This window comes from Myotis davidii, unplaced genomic scaffold (assembly GCF_000327345.1).
Source record: "Myotis davidii unplaced genomic scaffold, ASM32734v1 scaffold713, whole genome shotgun sequence".
NCBI classification, from domain to species: Eukaryota; Metazoa; Chordata; class Mammalia; order Chiroptera; family Vespertilionidae; genus Myotis; species Myotis davidii.
In genome coordinates this window covers 414,716-434,739 of record NW_006285038.1, presented here as the reverse complement: position 1 = coordinate 434,739, position 20,024 = coordinate 414,716, and the positions used below count along the sequence as shown (strand labels likewise).

General features: G+C 36.4%; 1 protein-coding gene across 1 annotated transcript in view; it reads left to right on the top strand.

Moving 5' to 3' along the window:
- The window catches only part of LOC102765647 (CUB and sushi domain-containing protein 3), a gene marked incomplete at its 5' end in the record, with an annotated part of 698,415 nt that overhangs the window by 483,391 nt on the left and 195,000 nt on the right, over positions 1 to 20,024 (top strand). Inside the window, one exon of the mRNA XM_006755250.2 lies at positions 14,739 to 14,855. Within this exon, the coding sequence (XP_006755313.1) occupies positions 14,739 to 14,855 (117 nt within the window). The remainder of the gene's footprint in view (positions 1 to 14,738; positions 14,856 to 20,024) is intronic.

Below are 20,024 nucleotides of genomic sequence, written 5' to 3'. Positions count from 1 at the left end.
TTTTTTTTTTCTATTTAATAAGGATAAGACATATCTTTTGGTTTTCCTTCATAGTGATTGCATAGAAATCCCAAACACAGGACCGGCTGACTTTTAGATTTATTTATTTAATAGTTTAAGAGTCAAAATTAGTGTGTAAAGCATATGCATTAGCGCAAGAGGGTTTGTTGTTTATAAGCATATATTATTTTTATTTAAGGTAAATTTTGTATTTTTACTAAAGTAAAATATGCATACATGCTGTACCTAAAATACAATATGAATAGATTACCATTTAAAGCAATGGTCATTTCCTCTATTCTCTTATTCTTCAGCTGAGTCTTCTAATAAGTTCTATTTCTAATGTATCCAATGGGCCAACCTGTGACCCTGCATAACATACGAAGCTCTATTACTTGATTCGCCAACTCTAGACAATATTTATTGATTTCCTGAAATAATAGATAAAGAGGATGTCACATCCATAGCCCCTCTCTTCAGTGTTCCCGATACGTATTACTTTTGGTTTTTCTAATAATTGCCTTTGTCACGTGTTAGTTTGCTTATACTGCTATTTCTAACTTCATCAGTGTTTGAGTGTTGGGTGGCTACCCTCTGCTGCTTTTCATGCCAAGTTTTTTTGGAGATTTTGACTGACAAGCTTTGCTTTAGAAGACATAAGTAGGGACTATTGGACTGTGATTAGCAAATGCCAAAATAAGGAGATAAAGGTTTTATTTTTATATAAAAATAAACATGACCATACTCTGTAAACTCTTTAAATACAACCATACATATTTTCCTTTTTCTATAATATTGCCTTAGTGTTACCTTAGTCTCTCAACATATACTTACTAAGTCTTGGGACACATATTACCTTTTAGCATGAAACATGTTATTTATACAAGGAGGCCCTAAGTAATTATTTTTTTTAACCTGAACTGAACCATAAGAATGCACCACGTTTTTCTATTTTAGAGTATAGATTATTATCACTGTTAAGGATTAAACATACATTTGAAATCGTAAGAAAATCTTTTTAAGAGCTTATGTCGGACCCTGGGGGATTATTTTCTTCAGAAGTAGATCCAAAATGATATCATCCTGTGCTAAGTCCTGCCCAGAGATGAGAAACCCTGCAGATTATCTCATGAGACTGTCACATACATTAAATGATAGCAGAACAGGAAATATATGTATAGCTATCTAGTGGCATCTAGTAGGAAAAAAACAGAGAATAATTAAAATATATCATGCTAAGTAACAGGATATATATATATATATATATATATATATATATATATACCTGCAATTCACTTTGGATATAAAAATGTGTTTAGAAAATGATTTCTTCCCTTGTTATTTTTCATATTTTGAAAAGTATCTGTTGAAACAAAATTATCTTCTATCATTCCTATCCATAATCTGATTCAATATTAGGTAAAAGTAATAAAACACAAACAGTGACTGATTCATATTTTCCCCTTAAATTTCATCATTTGATTTATTTCCCCTACTGGCATTGGACTTGTTTATATAAACACATCTCTACCCTGATCTAGGCTGCTGGCTATCTCTTAACTCTTATCCTATTTCCCAACTAGTGTCTTCCCTCCCCTGTTTCTCCAGTCTCTTCTGAACACAGCAGCATAGTCTTAGAAGCATATGTAAGATTATATCACATATTTGCTCAAAATCTCCCAGTGGTTTCCTAAATCTGAATAAATGCCAAAGATCGTATCATGTTCTACTTAATCTTCCTCTGTGCACCCTACCTCTCTACCCTTCTCCCTCTACCACACACCTGAGCCACACTGGCTTCCTTCGTGTTTCCTCAGAGCACTGCTCACACTTCTGTATCGGGCCTTTTGCATTTGCTGTCATTTCTGTCTGAGTGCTGTTTCCCCAGCTCCCTGGCTGGCTAGCTCTCTGACTTCCTTGGGCCATATGATTGCTTTCCTTCTTAGTAGAATACAACCTTCTATTTACTCTCCCACTACTCCCTAAAGCTCAAGAGTGGACTCATCTATACATGTCTAAAATTACAACGATTTATCCTGGGTAAAGATATCTCCTGTGTGTGCAAAAGCCTTAGTTATTTTAAGGCCTTAGAATTTTGAAAAGTAAAAACCATTAACCTTGAGAGTATTGGTCACAATAATAATCATTTTTTAATTGAAGTAAAATTGACATATAACATATTAGTTTATTCAGGAGTACAACATAATGATTTGACATTTGTATATATTGTCAAATGATTACCATAATAAGTGTAGTTAATATCCATCACCACACATAGTTACAAAAAATGTTTTTCTTGCGATGAGGACTTTTAAGATTTACTCCCTGCCAACTTCAACTATGAATACTGTATTTTTAACTATAGTCATCATGCAATACATTACAGCCCTGTAACTTATTATTTTATAACTGGACCAATGCAATATACTTGATCTGTTCCATTTCCATGGCAATGGGAAAGATCAAGTATATTGCATATGTAGTGAGCATTCAATTGATAATTATAATAGTGGGACCCTAAGAATATATGTATTTGGACTGTTAAATAATTACTAGTTTGCCAATTATTCTAAAGAAGAAATAGCATCATTCATTATTTTTTAGGCTTTCAAAAGTACCAATTATCAGCCTGACTCTGCACTAACAGGGATAAGAACATGAATTCATTGTGGTCCTTTCCTGTAGAGAGCTACAATCTGATGAGATACAGACAGATAAGGTCCATTGCTAGAAATAAAAGCAAAGTGCTGTGAGCACAGCATGGAGGTGCATCTGACCTAGTTACAACGAGAGAGCAGGGAGGTCTTCCCAATAACAGTGATGCAGGAACTGAATCTTAAAATTAGATATAAGAAGGAATCAGGTGAGATATAAGACAAGCGGGGGTGGTGCATTTAACCCATAAGGTTCAGCATATGTGAACATATAGTAAAAAGAGTCAATGGGATTTTGGATAGAAATTAAAGTGTTCAATAGGGAAAGCACATAGAAGGAATGATGAGAGGTAATAGCTTACCTGTGTTGAGCACAATATGAAGTTTTGTACCCATATCCTTTTACACCTCACCACAACTCCATGACTGAGGGAGTACTGATATTCTCGTTTTACAGATGAGGAAACGAAGACACAGAAAGCGGCTCAGTCTCTTGTTCAAAGTCACACTTGCCTAACAGCCTTGTTTTGGAGTCCATGTTTTTACTCACTTTCCTATGGGTAGGCTGGTTAATTCTTCAAATGACCTGTCTTGACCTTCTTACGTCTAGAGCCTCAGGGTACCTGGCATATTTTAGTTGGTTAGATGTTTCAAGAAAGGATGCATGACGTCAAGATTAAGTTGTGAGACTAAGCCTGAAATCTTCCTCCAGGCTACATGTAAGAATTAAGGGATGATAAATCCCTACTGATAACTGATAAAAAGCATTTATCTAAAGTGCATTTTTCCATTTTATTTGAAAACAACTTGACACAGAATACAAGTGCCGTAATAGATATAGTCAGTGTTAACTCAGTTCTTTGGAAAATCTGCAACTTATTTTATTTTTTTGTTAATCCTCACCTGAGGCTATTTTTCCATTGAGTTTTAGAGAGTGGAAGGGAGGGGGAGAGACAGAGAGAGAGAAACATGGATGTGAGAGAGACACATCAATTGGTTGCCTCTAGCACATGGCCCGACCAGGGCCAGGGATGGAGCCTGTAACCAAGGTGTGTGCCCTTGACTGGAATTGAACCCAGGATCCTTCCGTCCAAGGGCCGATGCTCTATCCACTGAGTGAAACCGGCTAGGGCTGGAGCTTATTTTTAACAACTTTATTTCACTCATGCTAACATAAGTCTTGGATTCTGGGGGTGGAAATTAAAAGAATCAAGAAACTGGATCTCTGATGACCCCATAAGTCTGTCTAAAGTGCATAAATTTGAATATGTTACTATTAGACATCAAGTAGTTATCTGACATCATTCTTTGTTCAACTGCCAACTAACTATATAAGGAATGATAAAAACTTTTTTAAAAAATATATTTTATTGATTTTTCACAGAGAGGAAGGGAGAGGGATAGAGAGTTAGAAACATCGATGAGAGAGAAACATTGATCAGCCACCTCCTGCACACCTCCTACTGGGGGTGTGCCCACAACCAAGGTACATGCTCTTGACCGGAACCGAACCTGGGACCCTTCAGTCTGCAGGCCAACACTCTATCCACTGAACCAAACCAGCTAGAGCTGATAAAAACTTTTTTAAAAAAATCCCTCTAACCCTATCAAATCAAGGAAAACTTTGAAATAAACAAAAAAAATATTTATCTTGTAATTATAGCTTTTCAACTTTATAGTTATCTCTCATTAGTAACCTCATGTGGCCTACATTTAATTAAATCATATTGTTAGACTCTATGAAGAAATAAATAACTGAACTTTTATTACAGATCTCCTGCTTAAATGGCATAACTTGCCTTAGATTGATTCCATATTTCAACTGTCCTGGAAGTGTATACAGTTTTGAGATGTGAAAAAAAGTCTGGAGTCCCATTTCACTATAAATGTACATAGAGATTATCTAGTCTAATATACTGAACTATTATAATTTTACCTCATTTAAATATATGATATAAATAAAGCATGTAGATGAAAGGTTCATAAAACAAAGACTTAGTGGTAAATTATTTCTGAGTATCATCAAATATCTGCCTTTCATCAGCTGCACATAGGAATTTTGTTCATAGACATAATATATAGATTATGTATGAAAACCATGTTCTACAAAGAAGTGAAATGTATTTTGTATTGAAACAAATTAAGGTAGTATTGGGATAAGACCAAAGCATTTTTCATTTTTATAGGATGGGAAGAAAGTATTATTTAAATAATTCTCTCTCTCTCTCTCTCTCTCTCTCTCTCTCTCTCTCTTTCTCTCTCCTCTTCCTCTCTCTCTAAAATCAATTTTAAAAGGGCATGTCCTCAGGTGAGAATTGAAGAGAGGCAGATGTTACTAAGCACCTAATTCTTCCAGGCACTCTATGTACCTTACCACTCCAGTTGGCCTCCTGCCTGCTAGCCTAGAGAATCGTTGACATTGTTATAAATCCACCCCTGCTGCTGTGGATTCTGGAGCATACTATGTAGAATTGCCCATGTAAAAAGCAACTTGATTGCAAATCAATGGCAGTAATTCACAGAATATTTTCTTGTGACCACGGATTTAGAGCTCATATTTAAACCATTTTTATTTCCCCTGCCTTTGGCATCTCAATGGCTGCTTCATATCTCCAGAGGGGTAGTCACATGGGTGGGTAGCCTCTTGTTGTACTAAGATGTCTCCATTCTCTGCTATCAGGTACTCTATTTTTAAGTCAGACTTCAAACATAACTTCCAAATGCGCTGCCAGGTTTTGCAGAAAAACAGAAAAGACTTTATTTATAGAGAAAGTTGAATCAACACCCTGGCCAGGTGGTTTAGTTGGTTTGGAGCATCATTGTACACTAAAAGGTTGAGGGATGATTCCTGATCAGGCTACACCTAGGTTGTGAGTTTGATCCCAGTATGGGCATGTGTGGGAGGCAAACAAATGATGTTTCTCTCTCACATAGGTCTCTCTTTCTCTCTCTCTCTCTCTCTCTCTCTCTCTCTCTCTCTCTCTCTCTCTCTCTCTCTCCTCTTTCTCTCTCTCTAAAATCAATTTTAAAAGTGCATGTCCTCAGGTGAGAATTGAAGAAAAAAAGTTTAAAAAATCAAGTTAAACTAACCCACTGATTCTTTCCTTATCTATAATAATAAAAGCATAATATGCTAATTAGACCAGACAGCCGAATGTCCTACCGGATGTCCTTCTGTGCAAAGCTGCAGCAGCTGCGATGGCTGAGGGCAGGCAGCATGGCAGCCAGCAGCGGCAGCAGTGGTGGGGTGATGGGGGTGGTGCCTTCCCCTGATCGGCCAGATCGGCTCCCACAGAGGGAGGCCAGACTGATACTTTGTCTGTCAGTAGGACATGCCCTGAGGGCTCCCGGACTGTGAGAGGGGGGCAGTCCCGGCTGAGGGTCCCCCTACCCCCTGCATGAATTTTTGTGCACCCGGCCTCTAGTTGATACATAAAATAATGTATATAACAATAACTATTAGAAGCCATGGTGTGGTATAAATTGTATTACATAAAGGTATTAAGGTAATAAGACAAGAGACATTTATAATGAAATGGAACTCCAGACTGGATCATGGATGGCCAAATCTCTACTTTCATTAGCAAAACAAAAATCCTACTAACAAAGGTCATTCCACAAAATCTTGAAGAGAAAGAAAGCAGTTTTAGTGTTGAATAAGCATATCCAGAATACAATAAACATTATTGTATTTCACGAACAATAGCCAGTTCGTGAAACACACTAAAAAGACCAGACAGAATCTCATGCAAATGTAGACTGGTACATTTACAACAGAACAAATAACCCTATCTCCTTGAAAGGCCAACTGATGCACCTTGTCTCTAATATCTATTGTTAAGAACCCTGAGTTTATTTCAGAAGTATGTGTTTATATTTCCAAAGGTCAGAAAGCCAGCAGCCTCGCACTGTAAAGTGAAAAAGGTTGCTCCATTATATTTCTGAGGATAAACTCTGAGAGAAGGGAGGGGAAGCTGCTGATTCTTCCCTTTTATTAAATACAGAATAATTTCATTTTACTAGTAGAGTTACACTTCAACCAGTGTGCCACTCACTCCAAGATTCCTAATGGATATATATGCATACAAGGAGACAATATAGAACTTCTCTCTGGGCAACCAGGAATTTGGTTCCAGGTCCCAAAACAGAAATCTAGTTAGTTACATTGAAACACATGGGAGAGTTAGTGAGTAAATAGGAACCATAGTTAAGCTATGGTCCTAAATAGCCTTAAACTTAAGCCAATCCTATAACTGGGCATTTCTCCCCAAGTTCCAAATCTGAGGTTAAGAACTTTTCTGATTCAGGGAAGAATTGATCTGTCCTGTCAGGAAGAGACAAAAGAGCAGGAAAGAAAGAATCCTCCAATAAAACTAGTATTTTTCAGATCTCCTTAGGCCAAAGCAACAATCTGTGAGGCAAGCTCCCTTAAGTAAGAGAGTAGATAAATCTAATTTGCACAGGGTTTCCGTGTGTGTGTGTGTGTGTGTGTGTGTGTGTGTGTGTGTTGTGTACAGTCTTATGAACAAAATAGACCTTAGAACCATCTTTTTAAGTATAAAATACAATAAAATACATAAACTTGAAAGATAAATTAATTACAATGTACTTAAAATCTGTAATAAAAACCACATTTGATGTAAAAATATGTTGCTTCTTAATCAGTGCCTTAATTAAAAGTTATAGCATCAGGTCTAAAAACTGTTATAATTTTTAGTAGTGATGAGCATAAATATTTTGAGGTATCATAATGTAATATAAAAATATCTGTGATTTCTATTGGTGACAAAGTCCCAGTTACTTTTAATACTACTGTGCTTTGTTGCCTATGTTTGAAATTAAAGAAAATACTAAAGTCCAGTTAGAAAAAAAAATTCAGTTAGGGTCTAGTAAAAATATAGACATTCCCTCCCCGCCTCCCACCCCCCATCTAAAATTCATGGAACAACGAAAAGAACCTCTGAAGTATATAGACAAGAGGAAGATGGACAAGTTTCTCCACCTTTTCATGAATACTGTCGGCTCTTCTTTCTCCCTGAACTTGTAAAGAATAGAGTCCACAAAAGTAGAGGACTGACCATGAACGAACAGCTGGGCACCCCTTGAGAAAGTAGTTGAATTGAAGTTGTAGGTTCCTCTTGGTTTGGGATGGAGCATTCTGCTCTTCATCCTTATGAAAAATTAAGGAGAGGAAAATAAAAACCATGAGACAATGCCTGGGTAGGGGAATAAAAGGCACCTCCAATGGTCTCAAGAGAAGAATTTGGCAGAAACACCAGGGAAGTTTCTTCTGCCCTTTCACTACCCTTTGTGTCCCTTCCTGATATTTATGAGGTCAGTTCATCTTCCTAAGACCTTTATGAAAGCCTCATTGTATCGCCTCCAGATGAATCTGGAGTAGGTCAGGAGTTTCTTAATTCATTTTACCTAAGCCCACCTCATATATCAAATCTAACAAACACTTCCTGTTCTAGTTCAATTTTCCTCTCTTCCAAGGCTGCTCAGCCAATAAATAGTGAAGTTGGAAATTAAACCTAGTCTTTCCTGATTCCAAATCTTTGGGTTTTGTATGGCATTCTACTTTGCTGCTCTAAACAAAGGCTTTGAAATATCCATGAGTTTTGCATTCTGTGCATTTAGTCAAAGAAAAGATGTTAATATAATTTGTATTTTATTTTTCCTTATATTAAGTTGATTGTATAGATAAAGCTTATTGCATAAACAAATATTATACTAGGTTCCAGGGGTATACATTTTATAAACAATTTATGAAGCTTATTGTATAAACAAACATTATACTAAGTTCCAGAGGTATAAATTGTATGCAAAATAATAAAAAAAGACATGGAAACTTTAATTTAATAGATCTTGGAATCTAGAGATAGATACAAATTTTAATCCAAGAGCCATACAAATAAATATATTATTACAAGTTGTAATCAATGTCCTAAAAGTGACTGCTCAAGTGTTGTATTATGAGAGCTTCTGAAGCAGTCTGGAGGACAGGAAGACTTTCCTGAGGAATCAGCATTTGTAGCGAGATTAAGTAGGAGTTAATAAAATATTGTTACCCTCTAAACTTACTTTATACTAATATATTAACTGTTTTAAGTATTTTTCAATAATAAAATTTTTCAAAATAAAAGATCTATGACTTAAAGAAAAATAAGAATAAACTAAGTGATAAAAAAGAATTTGACTTTTTTAAAAGTGCCAATAATTCAATCAAAATCATTTTAAGAACTTGTCTTCACATACAGTTTCAATAAAATCAGAGGTTAGAGATTGCTAGGGGCTTGGGAGTAGAGTGAATGGGGTTTGACTGCTAATGAATACAGGAATTCTTTTTGGGACGACAAATTCTGAAATGAGATAGTGGGGTTGGTTATATGACTTTGTGTATCTGCTTTTAGAAAAACATGCATTGTATATTTTAAAAGGGTGAATTGTATGGTATGTGAACTATATCCCAATCTAGAAAATGAGATAAAAATGAGTGATTAGGTATTAGACACGAACTACAAGATCACTACTATTAGTAGAATTTGTATATAGTAACATGGAAGAAATATTCAAGGAATACAGCTATTCCTAAGGCTTTGTCATAAGAACACATCTCTGACGGAGAACACAACTCATCGTGTGCCGGAGGATGAAGAGAGAGAGAAAGAGAATGCCTTCCTAGCCAGCAAAATCAAATGCCTGTGTCTAGGCAGTCAGTGAGGTGACAGATGTAGAAGCTCATAGCCTACTAAGTTGACTTAGTGGGTCATTAAAATGGTTTACAAGCCACTGGTTACAACATGGAGATGGATTTATTTCTTGTTTTCTTCCAAACAAGAGTATGGAATTATAACACAAAATTAATTCACATATAATAAAGACTGATTTTTTGCTTTTTATATTTAGGTGAACAGATGAAGCAATAGAAAACTCAGAGCACATAAATAAATCTACACATATCAAAATAATGCAGAGGAAAATGAAGAGCAAAATAAAAAAGTTACCTAGAGTAATGATTTCTACTTAAACTAGTATTTATCACCATTGTGATACTATAGCCTTATTGGGGGCTTATGCTCTAAGGCAGATAAACAAAATGAAGTATGTATGCTTACATAGGAGACATGAAGAAGAGAATCAAATGAATAGATCAATCGTTAGGTATTTTTTACTAAGATCAAGATTTTGAACAAAGGGAGAAAAAGAAGCAATTGTAATTTTAATCTTAAAGTCAACACTGGCAGTAATGGCTGCCTAGCTGTCTGCATTAAAAATTCACATCACAGAGATTAAGGTTATGAAAGTCCTTCTTTAGAAATAAAGAAAAGACCCCATGAGAGACCTAGCTTTCAAACACATTCTATGCCAGGATTTATGATGTGTGACATTCCATCAGGGCATGAGGATTGTACTAGACCTGGGCCAGCACTTTTGTAAGGTACAGCAGTTCTTTCAAACTGAAGGAGTCACAGGCCACATCTAGTAAATTATTGATTTAATATATCATATTGCTCTTTTGTGACCTGTAAGAATTCATCACTTTTAAAAGTACTGAACTTGCTTTCTGAGAAAAAAATTAAACATTATATAATAATTTTCATTATAGGGTATATTTGGTAATAAATTATGCATTGCACAAGTAAGAAGGCAGATTGAAATTGCAAGTAGCTTGAGGCTGTGTTTCATGTATTATAAAATCCCTAAGATTCAAGTAGTACCTCTTCCCTGTAAATGGTCTGAGATCCTTCTGTTTCACTCGGTGGGAAGATTCCTCCTCCTTCCCCTCCATCGTCTGCTTTTCCTCCTGCTTCTGACTGTCATCATCCTCATCTTCCTCCTCCACCCCACACACATGGTCAAGCCACCGCGGGAAGTATTTTCATTGGCTGGCTAGAAGCCGGAAGACTCAGTTGCAGGCTCATCCCCTGATTTCCCTGGGAGCACCACATCTGTCTGTTCCATCACTGCTCATAGTTCAGGAGCGGAGGAAGCATATACAGTATAGTTACAGCATGGGCACCTCTTACTTATACACATCAAACAATAAATTTCAGCCAAAAATTTTTTAAAAAGTGGACAGAGAAAGAGAAAAGAGGAAGAAGAACACATAACTAGACTGTGTGGCTGGTTTCGCTTGCTCAATGGGGGAATACTCCAGAGTGAGTAAATGTTAGGATGGATTTGCTACGGTGAAGTGATACACATTTTGCTGTTTGCTATTTCTTCAGTGGAACTCAGTATCCATGTGGCTCTCATACTGTAAAAATCTTATCCTTGGATACATTTCTAATGTTTAAAGATACATAATCTTTCACATAATAGTAGTGATTTTAATCACAAAAGGAAAAATAGGTTTACCACTATATGGACTTATTAAGAGAGGGTTTGTCTCAATTCTGCCTTGGATTTAGATGAATTTCTGGGATTATTTCAACCAAATGAAATGTTTGTTTTATGTGCTGACTATGAACACCATTTTATAGGGGCCTGATCTTGCAAGCATAGTCCATTTAATCATCCAACTGACATTTATGAGGACCTACTATTTATCAAAACTGTTCTAGGAAGAGAAGAGTTGCTAAGACTTGTGTGTTAGAAAAATAACTAGCAGTGGTAAGAACTTTTGGAAATGAGGTGAGCTGGTTACCCACTGGAAGAGTTCTTGTGGAAATTGTTGGGAGTCTGGACTGTGGCAGCTACCTTGGCAGACAGGAGAGAGAGGCTGATAAGCTACATAGGGTGCAAGCTACAAATCAATGATGTATTGGACCCCAAAAGTCAGGGAGAGAGTATCAAGAATAATGGCACTTTATAATAGGCTAATTTTTCATTTTAAATCTTTAAAATACTTTGGCTCTAAAACCACTATGTTTCTATATGTATACATAACACATAGTTCCATGGTGATACAAAATCATAATTGATTACAGTCAATAATATAAATGCTAGAATCATTGCCAAAGTGATAGCACATTTTAGAATCATCAACCTGGCATTTTGCAAAGTGTCCTGGGGAACATTGGTCCTGTGAGATGTTTCACTGAACAGTCTCCATGATCAAATAAGTTTGTAAGAAAGAGCATGATATTCCCCAAACTTTATTAAAGTCTCAATGAAGTCCTATAGGAAAGAACCTTGTTTCTTTTATCCATGTATTTCAAAAACTTAGTTAACCATAGGACCGTTTCTTCCCATAATTCATGGGCTCTACAAAAAATGCTATTAAAATGCAGATTTAAGGTATTTGTCTGGAGAAACAATAGGTCCACATGTGTAAATCAGATAGCAAAAATAAGCGTAGAATTAAAAGCTCTGGCTTCCTTTCATCTTCTACTGATCGTTAAACAGGGCCAGAAAGATAAAGGCTGCCCTTTTCTCTACTAGCCTACAAGATGAAATTAAAACAGGGAGAGAGAATGTGAAAAGCATTTAGGAATCAATATTAGAAAAATTAGTAAAGTTAGCTTGACTTAGTCATTATTTCATTTAGATTTTAATAAATATAAAACAGATTACAATAAAACTATCTTAATGCATAGCTCATTTTCCCCTTTTTATGATATTGATATGCTACATAAAATATTTTCAGTCATTACAGTATTCAGCACAATTGAGTATGAATTAAGCCATGCTGTAATCACTGACCAGATGAAACATAAAATTACTGCTACAGTACAAATAATAGAATCTAACATAATATTAGTAAGGATGTGGCTATATGCAGCCTCATATATATTCATCAATGGTTTAAAATGAAAACCTTTATTTTTTGTATTTTTAAATTCTATTGTCAACATAAGCTAAATGTCCTAATTATGCAAAATAAAATATACAGAACAAATTGAGCTGTCAGTTGCACATTAATGTGGAATGACAGAATATTCATGACTAAGTCACAAAGCTAAACTTCAATCAGAAGCTCTCATTGCTATTCATACTTTCCAAATTTAAAAATAAGAGTTTTGTCACATACATGCTAAGTATTGTAATTTTGGAGCACCTTAAATCAGAAAGGAAGTTTAACATAAAACATACTACTTATCCTTGAATGATTATCTCAGAGTAACATTATCGGTTGAATAACATTATCAGTGCTGAAATAAGAACACACCTGACTAATTTCAAACAATAATGAGTGATGAGAGTGATGCACCTTTGCTTATTATCATCACTGTCAATTTGTTGTTATTCTGGGGAGTTCTAATTTTAGTATCTTTAAGTCTAACTAGTTATTACCATTTTATGGAAAATAAAAGAAAAAAAGGCAGAATTTATTAGCCACCATCACAATACAACATGCTGTTATGTTGTGTGTGTGTGTGTGTGTGTGTGTGTGTGTGTGTGTGTGTGTTTAAATACATTGCTATATTTTAAACTTTGGTCAGGAATCAATAAAAAAGTTTCACTTTTTCAAACATCCGTGCCTCTTCTCAAGCCACATAACACACCCGGTCCAGTTCTCGTCAACTGGAAGGTCAGGCATTACCTCCAATAAATCACCAACATAAACCCAAACCTTTGTCTCCTTCAGCCCTTCGCTTAGGTATGGAGCATGTCACTTATGCCTCTTATAACTAGTCACACCGCTTTTGTTGCTGATCTCATCTTCTCCAAGCCTCCAGGTCAGTGCCCCCATTTCCCTTTGTGAAGACTCCTTCCCCATTAAACAAAACGACATTAACAAAAACTCAGTGAGCTCTGCGACTGCCCCCAGCTACTCCCTACATTCTCCTTCCCTGTATGGTTAAGATTCCGATTACTTTTGAATTTCTCTATGCACCACTTGTTCTTCATCCAACTGCAGTCTAGCTGCCTCCTCTCTACTCTGTGTCAAGGGTTAGCAAACGTTTTCTGTAAAGGGCCAAATGGCTTTTGGGGCTTTGCTGGCCACATGTCTGTTACATGTTCTTAGTTTCTGTTTTGTTTATAACTCTTTAAAAATGTTAAAACCTCTGCTGGCTTGGGCTGGATTTGGCTTTCTGGCTATAACTGTTAGAAAGCTGCTCTGGTTGAAACTACTGTATTAATTATGCCAAAAACTTCATATATGGTGTTTGAGGGGAATCCTGCACAAGTTCAAAGCCAATTAAGTGGTAGGCTGAAAGAAATCACCCATCCGTTTTAATATTGATAAAGGCGAGGAGCAGTAACATTGGGCTTCCTGTGCACTTACAGGTGCAGTAAGTAAGGCCACCCCCTTACTTACACTGTAGAGCAGTGGCTCTCAACCTTGGCCACACATTAGAATCACCGGGGAATCTTTTTAAAATACTGATTTCTGGGCCTCATCCTCCGGCAATTCTGTTTCTTTGTTATGGGGTGGGGCCATAACATTAGTAGCCTCTGTCTGATCCTACCTGGGCAACAGGAGTCCAGGTGACCGTGCGGGTACATTTATTAAAGCTGGGGACAGTGAAACAAAGAGGAGCTCAGCATAGAAGGAGCAGCAGGAGAGCTGCTTTGGTTCACTGGGAAGTGAAAGTAAAGGGGCCCTTGGAGACGGGTTTGGGAGGTTAGCCCAGGACATGCTGCTACTGCTCATTGCTCCCCTGGTTGCAAGTCTCATGGGGCCCCTTAGAGTTGAAGAGATCCGTGCCTGTGAGGGAAGAAGTTGGGGAAGGAAAGGGGGAAGGGAATGGCGTGGGCTGTTCCACAGAGGGAGAGTTCGCTCTGGGTCCTTTGTCTTTTGGGTTTCATCTCTCTCTTGCAGGCGGGAATCTTAAGAGAGGTCTCAGGGGAGAGTTTGAGCAGAATCTTCATCAGTTTTCCAGGCGTGCTCTTTCAGGGTCCTGGTCTCTACTGATTGATCAGTGCCAGGGCAGGGGGTCGTTAGTCATTGCAGCTGGTCCTGGCATTGCCCACCTGGTTTTGCTACTTTGCTGGCCTAGGGCAGAAATACAACTGAGGCCTAGATGTTACCTCTAGGGAGGTGACCTTCTCTATCTGGCTGTAAATCGCTCGGCCAGTTGTTCAGTTATCTCTGTGTTTCCCTGTTGTACTTGTGTTGGCTTATTGGCCTGTCTCAATATGATTTTTAATTTTTTTCCCTAAAAATAATGTGTTTTCATTTTTATTTTCTAGCACCATGTGGAAGTCGCTCAACAGGTTCAGAAGGCACTGTCCTATCACCAAACTATCCAAAAAATTACAGTGTGGGACATAATTGTGTTTATTCTATAGCAGTTCCCAAGGAATTTGGTAAGTAAGATTCATCTCATCATGTAGCATTGCATTACCGACATCTTTGTTTTTCACTACATGCTATTCAAAAATGTTAGTTTTTTAATGAAAATATTTACTATTCATAAAGTACTTTACTTTGCAATCCTTTTAGATAGCTTTGTAATAATAAACTTTGAGGTCATTTTATTCAATTTGAATTTACAGTCAAATACACAGGTGAACAACAATATAACAATGAAAACAGGATTGTTTTTAATTTTTAAAAATAAGTACATCCAGTAACTTTGCAAGTGCCTTCATACTTGAATGATATAAAATGGGAAATTACCAGAGCATAAAGCAGTCTGCTCTGCAAAATATGCAGTCAAATAGAGAAGTATTATAATAATGACCGAGGTACATAAATAAACAATCATATAAGTTTTACACTTTATTGACACATTCCCAGAAAGAAATAATTTTGTTTTTGAGCGCTTCGTTCCTGGGACAGCAACGAATAAAAAAAGACAGCAAAGGACATTTCAGCTCATCTTGTCCACCTGACAATCTGTTCCACATTGGCACTGAGAAGACTGTGTCCTTTGCTGCCTTTATGTCTCCCTGATCACAAGTCTTAGAGCCATTTACCTGGCTTCTAAAGGTTTTGGGTCTGAGATCCAGCTGGATCTAACCCAGGTTATGCTCTGTTTATGGGTGGGTGGGCAAAGGAAATTTAGTGAGCAGTAACATGTGAGAGAGAGGCTGACAGTTCAGACTTCTGGAATTTAGATTTATAGCATCGTGTGATATGGTAAAGGATTTGCTATAGCTGTAATGGATGTGTGGGGTCTGGGTGGCTATTTGAGCAGAAGGACATGGATATTGTCATATCAGGGTTTTTGGATCATATCTGGATGTTTCTGCTAATATATAAAATAAGCTGATGCTTCCAGTCCAATGTCTTATAACCAGATAGAACCTATATATCCTCCTTTTCTCTCTTCTGAAACATGTCCAAGGTTCTTACGTGAGAGAACATTGTCATCAGAAATGAAGTACTAACCCTTTTATTTCAACCTTGAACTAGAGCGATGATGCCAGCATTAGCAAGGTGTCTATTTCTGTACTCTACAAAACATTTCTTCTTCGGAGCATTTTGGTCATTTGAGTCAGAGTTGACCTCTTTGTGAAGAGGACAATAGTTTAGAAAGAGAAACATCATCTACTTAATTGTGTTTATTTTTTGCCTTTGGAGCCCAAGACAGTTCTTTCTTTGCTAGAAGAGTTATAGTCTCCAGCTGCCAACATTGTTACAGACAAAATGGTTGCGGACATGATCGTGGCATTGAAGGTCCCAGAGACTTCATGGCTATAGGAGTCCTCCTGAGAAGCCATCGACTTGTTTTATTATATTCTGTTCTTGGGATGCCATGTGGCCATAGGAATGAAAAAGAGGATAAATAGTTATTTTCTTCCCTGACACATAGATATGCTGATCACCTAGTGATGATTTATAGTAGCCTATGTATATTTAAAAAGAGAAAAAATAGTGATTAAGATAAAATTATATTAACAGATTTCCAAAGAATGGAATCCTGATTTTAACAGGCTTAATGTAAGGTAAATTTAATTTTTAATGTAAAAATTGTGCAACCAATAATTGGTGGTTTTTAACACAATTTTTTAAACAAAATTGGATTATTTGTGGATAAAATCAAATATACTTTGACTTATTAGTAAAGGAACTGAATTTATTTTTATAAATGTGTCATCATTCTTTATTTCAAAGTACATGTAAAGTTAAAGAGACTAGAATTCTAATTTAAGCTATCACATCCTAGCTTTCTGTCTTTGGAAAATCATATAATCTCTTTGAGACACAATTTCTTTATTTGCAAAATGAGGATCATTATGTCTATAGAGCAGAGTTGTTTCGAGGGATAAATGAGATTGTATATACAGAGTGTGTTTCACATAGTTCGTGCTCAATACCATTAGGTTTCAGAATGCCAGTTTTGGAGTAAGATTTCGGCATCCAGGCCCATCCCAATTAGCTTTTTTCATTGGACAAGTCACATCATCAGCCTGAGTCTTACTTTTAAAATCTATGAATGAGAGATGGTAAATGTCTACCTCATAGGGTTATTTTATAATTAAGTAGTATAATTTACATAAGTGATTGGCATAATAACACATAGCAAGTCATATTCACATGTGTGCACTGACACACACATTTTTCTTTATGTTCACATTCATAGACTCCTCCCCTCCAAAAAGATGAAATAAAATGTATTGCCAGATTGGACTGGAGCAGCCGTGGGTAAACTACGGCCCACGGGCCGGATCCGGCCCATTTGAAATGAATAAAACTAAAAAAAAAAAAAAGACCATACCCTTTTATGTAATAATGTTTACTTTGAATTTATATTAGTTCACACAAACACTCCATCCATGCTTTTGTTCCAGCCCTCCGGTCCAGTTTAAGAACCCATTGTGGCCCTCGAGTCAAAAAGTTTGCCCACCCCTGAACTAGAGTCTTAAGAGTAGTGTGGCTAAAAATAAAACATTTATATTGTGTGATTAAAGCACAAAAACGAATATCTTGTTTTTCACGTCTCCAATAGATCACCAGTTACCTAATGATTCCTTAAAATTTGGTAGCAGACTAGCAGAATTCAATAAATACTGATCATTGGCTACTTCCTATTGTTACCTCTGCCTACTTACTGTGAGATGATCAAGCAATAGTCACTGGGTTTGTACAAGTAAAATTCCTGGTTGCTTCTGCTTCTTCTCATCCTTACTTGGCCATAATTTCATCCTGTTGCCCCATTAGCTTTATTTTATGACTTTTAAAATATAATTTGATAATATATCACTTCTTACTATTTTCTCTTTTCTTGTCATTTATCCCAAATTGCAACCATGTCTTTCTTTATCTCTTTTATATACTGAATATATACTCTTAGAATTTTATTCTGTAAATTTATTTAACATAATATCTGTCAAATACACTCAGTTTATTCATTGGGATTGCCTTTTTTACATGGATTTAGGTTCAAAGTTGTTCTATAAGAAGAAAATCGCATATAGTCATTACCCTTGAAATACCTTAAATATCCCATTAAGATCATCTACATGATTTTGCACAAGCCATATTGTCTCTGAGTAATTTTAACAGGACATTTTACCTCCAATGTCAGAAGAGGTAACAGTTTCTTCAGATAAAACCAGACGAGCTATTCTGGTTTCTTACACAGGTCAAATTATTTCCATTATTTTTACCTGGTGTAGAAATGAATTCATATAAGTTAAATGTGCATATATGTGACTCTGCTTTACTGTTTGATTGAGTGACTACTATTTGATCTATCAGTCAATTCCTATCTTTCGGTTTATCTCAATAAATGAATTATCAATTATAATACCTTCATAAGAAGCATCATTGGATTTCATTTGAATTTCAGATATTAGGTTCACTTGAGGAATATTCATTCTGCTGGATTCCAAGTGTGTAATATACTTAGAAAAATAATTCTAGGTTAGTTGGATAGCATTTATTAGAATTTCACTTTAGTCTATACAATTAAATTATTTCAATTGGATTTGTAGATTAAAAACACCCTACTTTATTAACAAAATATGTTTTAATGTTTCTTCATCTTTCAAATTTAAATAACAGTTGCTTTCCCTTGTGGTTTGGTTGTTTAATCTTCGTGCATTATTTGAAGTGCCAAACACATTGAGGACAGATTTTATTTTATTTTTAGTTTGGTTTACATAAGGTGCTTTAGAATGTAAGAGAACTGTTGATATTTTAAGAGTTGAAATATTTTTATTAATATGCACTTACACCTAGAGTGTAGCAGCCAAAATCAAGTTGCAGGGAGGGGGGAATTAGTAAAATCAGTGAATAAACATTGTGAATTTCTATTTTAACAAACCCGGCTGGGGAAAAAAGGCTAGGATGGCAGCCAAAGTAGGATAGAAATCAGAGGCTAGTGTTTGTTTTTGTCTGTTTTCTTCTGGAAGAGAAGATAATGGAGCTTTTATTTTAGATAAAGACACACTGCAGAGGTCAAAATTGAATGGACTAATGGGTAATGCAAGTTACATGAAGCAATTGAAGGAGGAGGGATTTAAAAAATAGAAGCTCTTTAAAACTGTAATTCAGAAGAAATTATCATATTTAGTAACATAATACCTGAATTAGTTTCACATGGATTATTACCTTTTGAAATTATCATGGCTTCCCATTCTCCCATCCCTGTCTCCCCTTAATCACCCTCTCCTTACATTCTAGACGTGCCCTTGACCGGAATCGAACCCGGGACCCTTCAGTCCTCAGGCCGACGCTCTATCCACTGAGCCAAACCGGTGCTGGCCGTGTCTCTCCTTAATCACCCTCTCCTTACATTCTAGGGATTATCTGTAAAAGCATATGCATTTGTGTTCTGTGGCAATCATAACAGAATTTCATAAAGTTGGTGGCTTAACATAACGGTTATGTACTTTCTCACAGTTCTGGAGGCTAGACCTCTGAATCAAGGCATCAGTCTGTTCCCGTGCCCTCTGCACGCCCTAGGGAAGAACTTTCCTTGCCTTTTCCTAGCTTCTATGGACCCTGAGGAATCTGTGACATTGGGTGGTTTATAGCTGCATCATTTTAATATCTGCCTTTGTCTTCAAAGACCTTTCTCCCTGTTTGTGTGTCTCCTCTGTTTCTGTCTGTATCACTGACCCTCTCTTCCAGTAACACCAGTTTTTGAATTTAGGGCCCACCTTTTACCTAGTTTCATCTCACTGTGATGTTTAATTACATCTTCAAAGACACTGCATCCAAAAACAATAAAATTCTGAGCTTTTGGGTAGATTATAATTGGAGTGGGGGGACACAATTCAACCCACTACAGAGAATAAACTTCATTGCCACAGTTTTATATGGAAAATCTTAACATAAATTATTCTTTGTAAAGCATGTATCAAATATCAACTATGTAAAATGCACAATGACATTCAGATTTCTTAGAGAATTCCAACATATAAATCACCTTGAGGAGATTTAGGATAATCTTTAGTGACTTAATTTTGTGTTTAATTCCCAGATCAACGGTCACCAACCTTTGGACCTCACGGACCACCAGTGGTCCACGGGCCACCGGTTGGCAACTGCTGTCCCAGATGATTTTACCTACTAAAAGACTC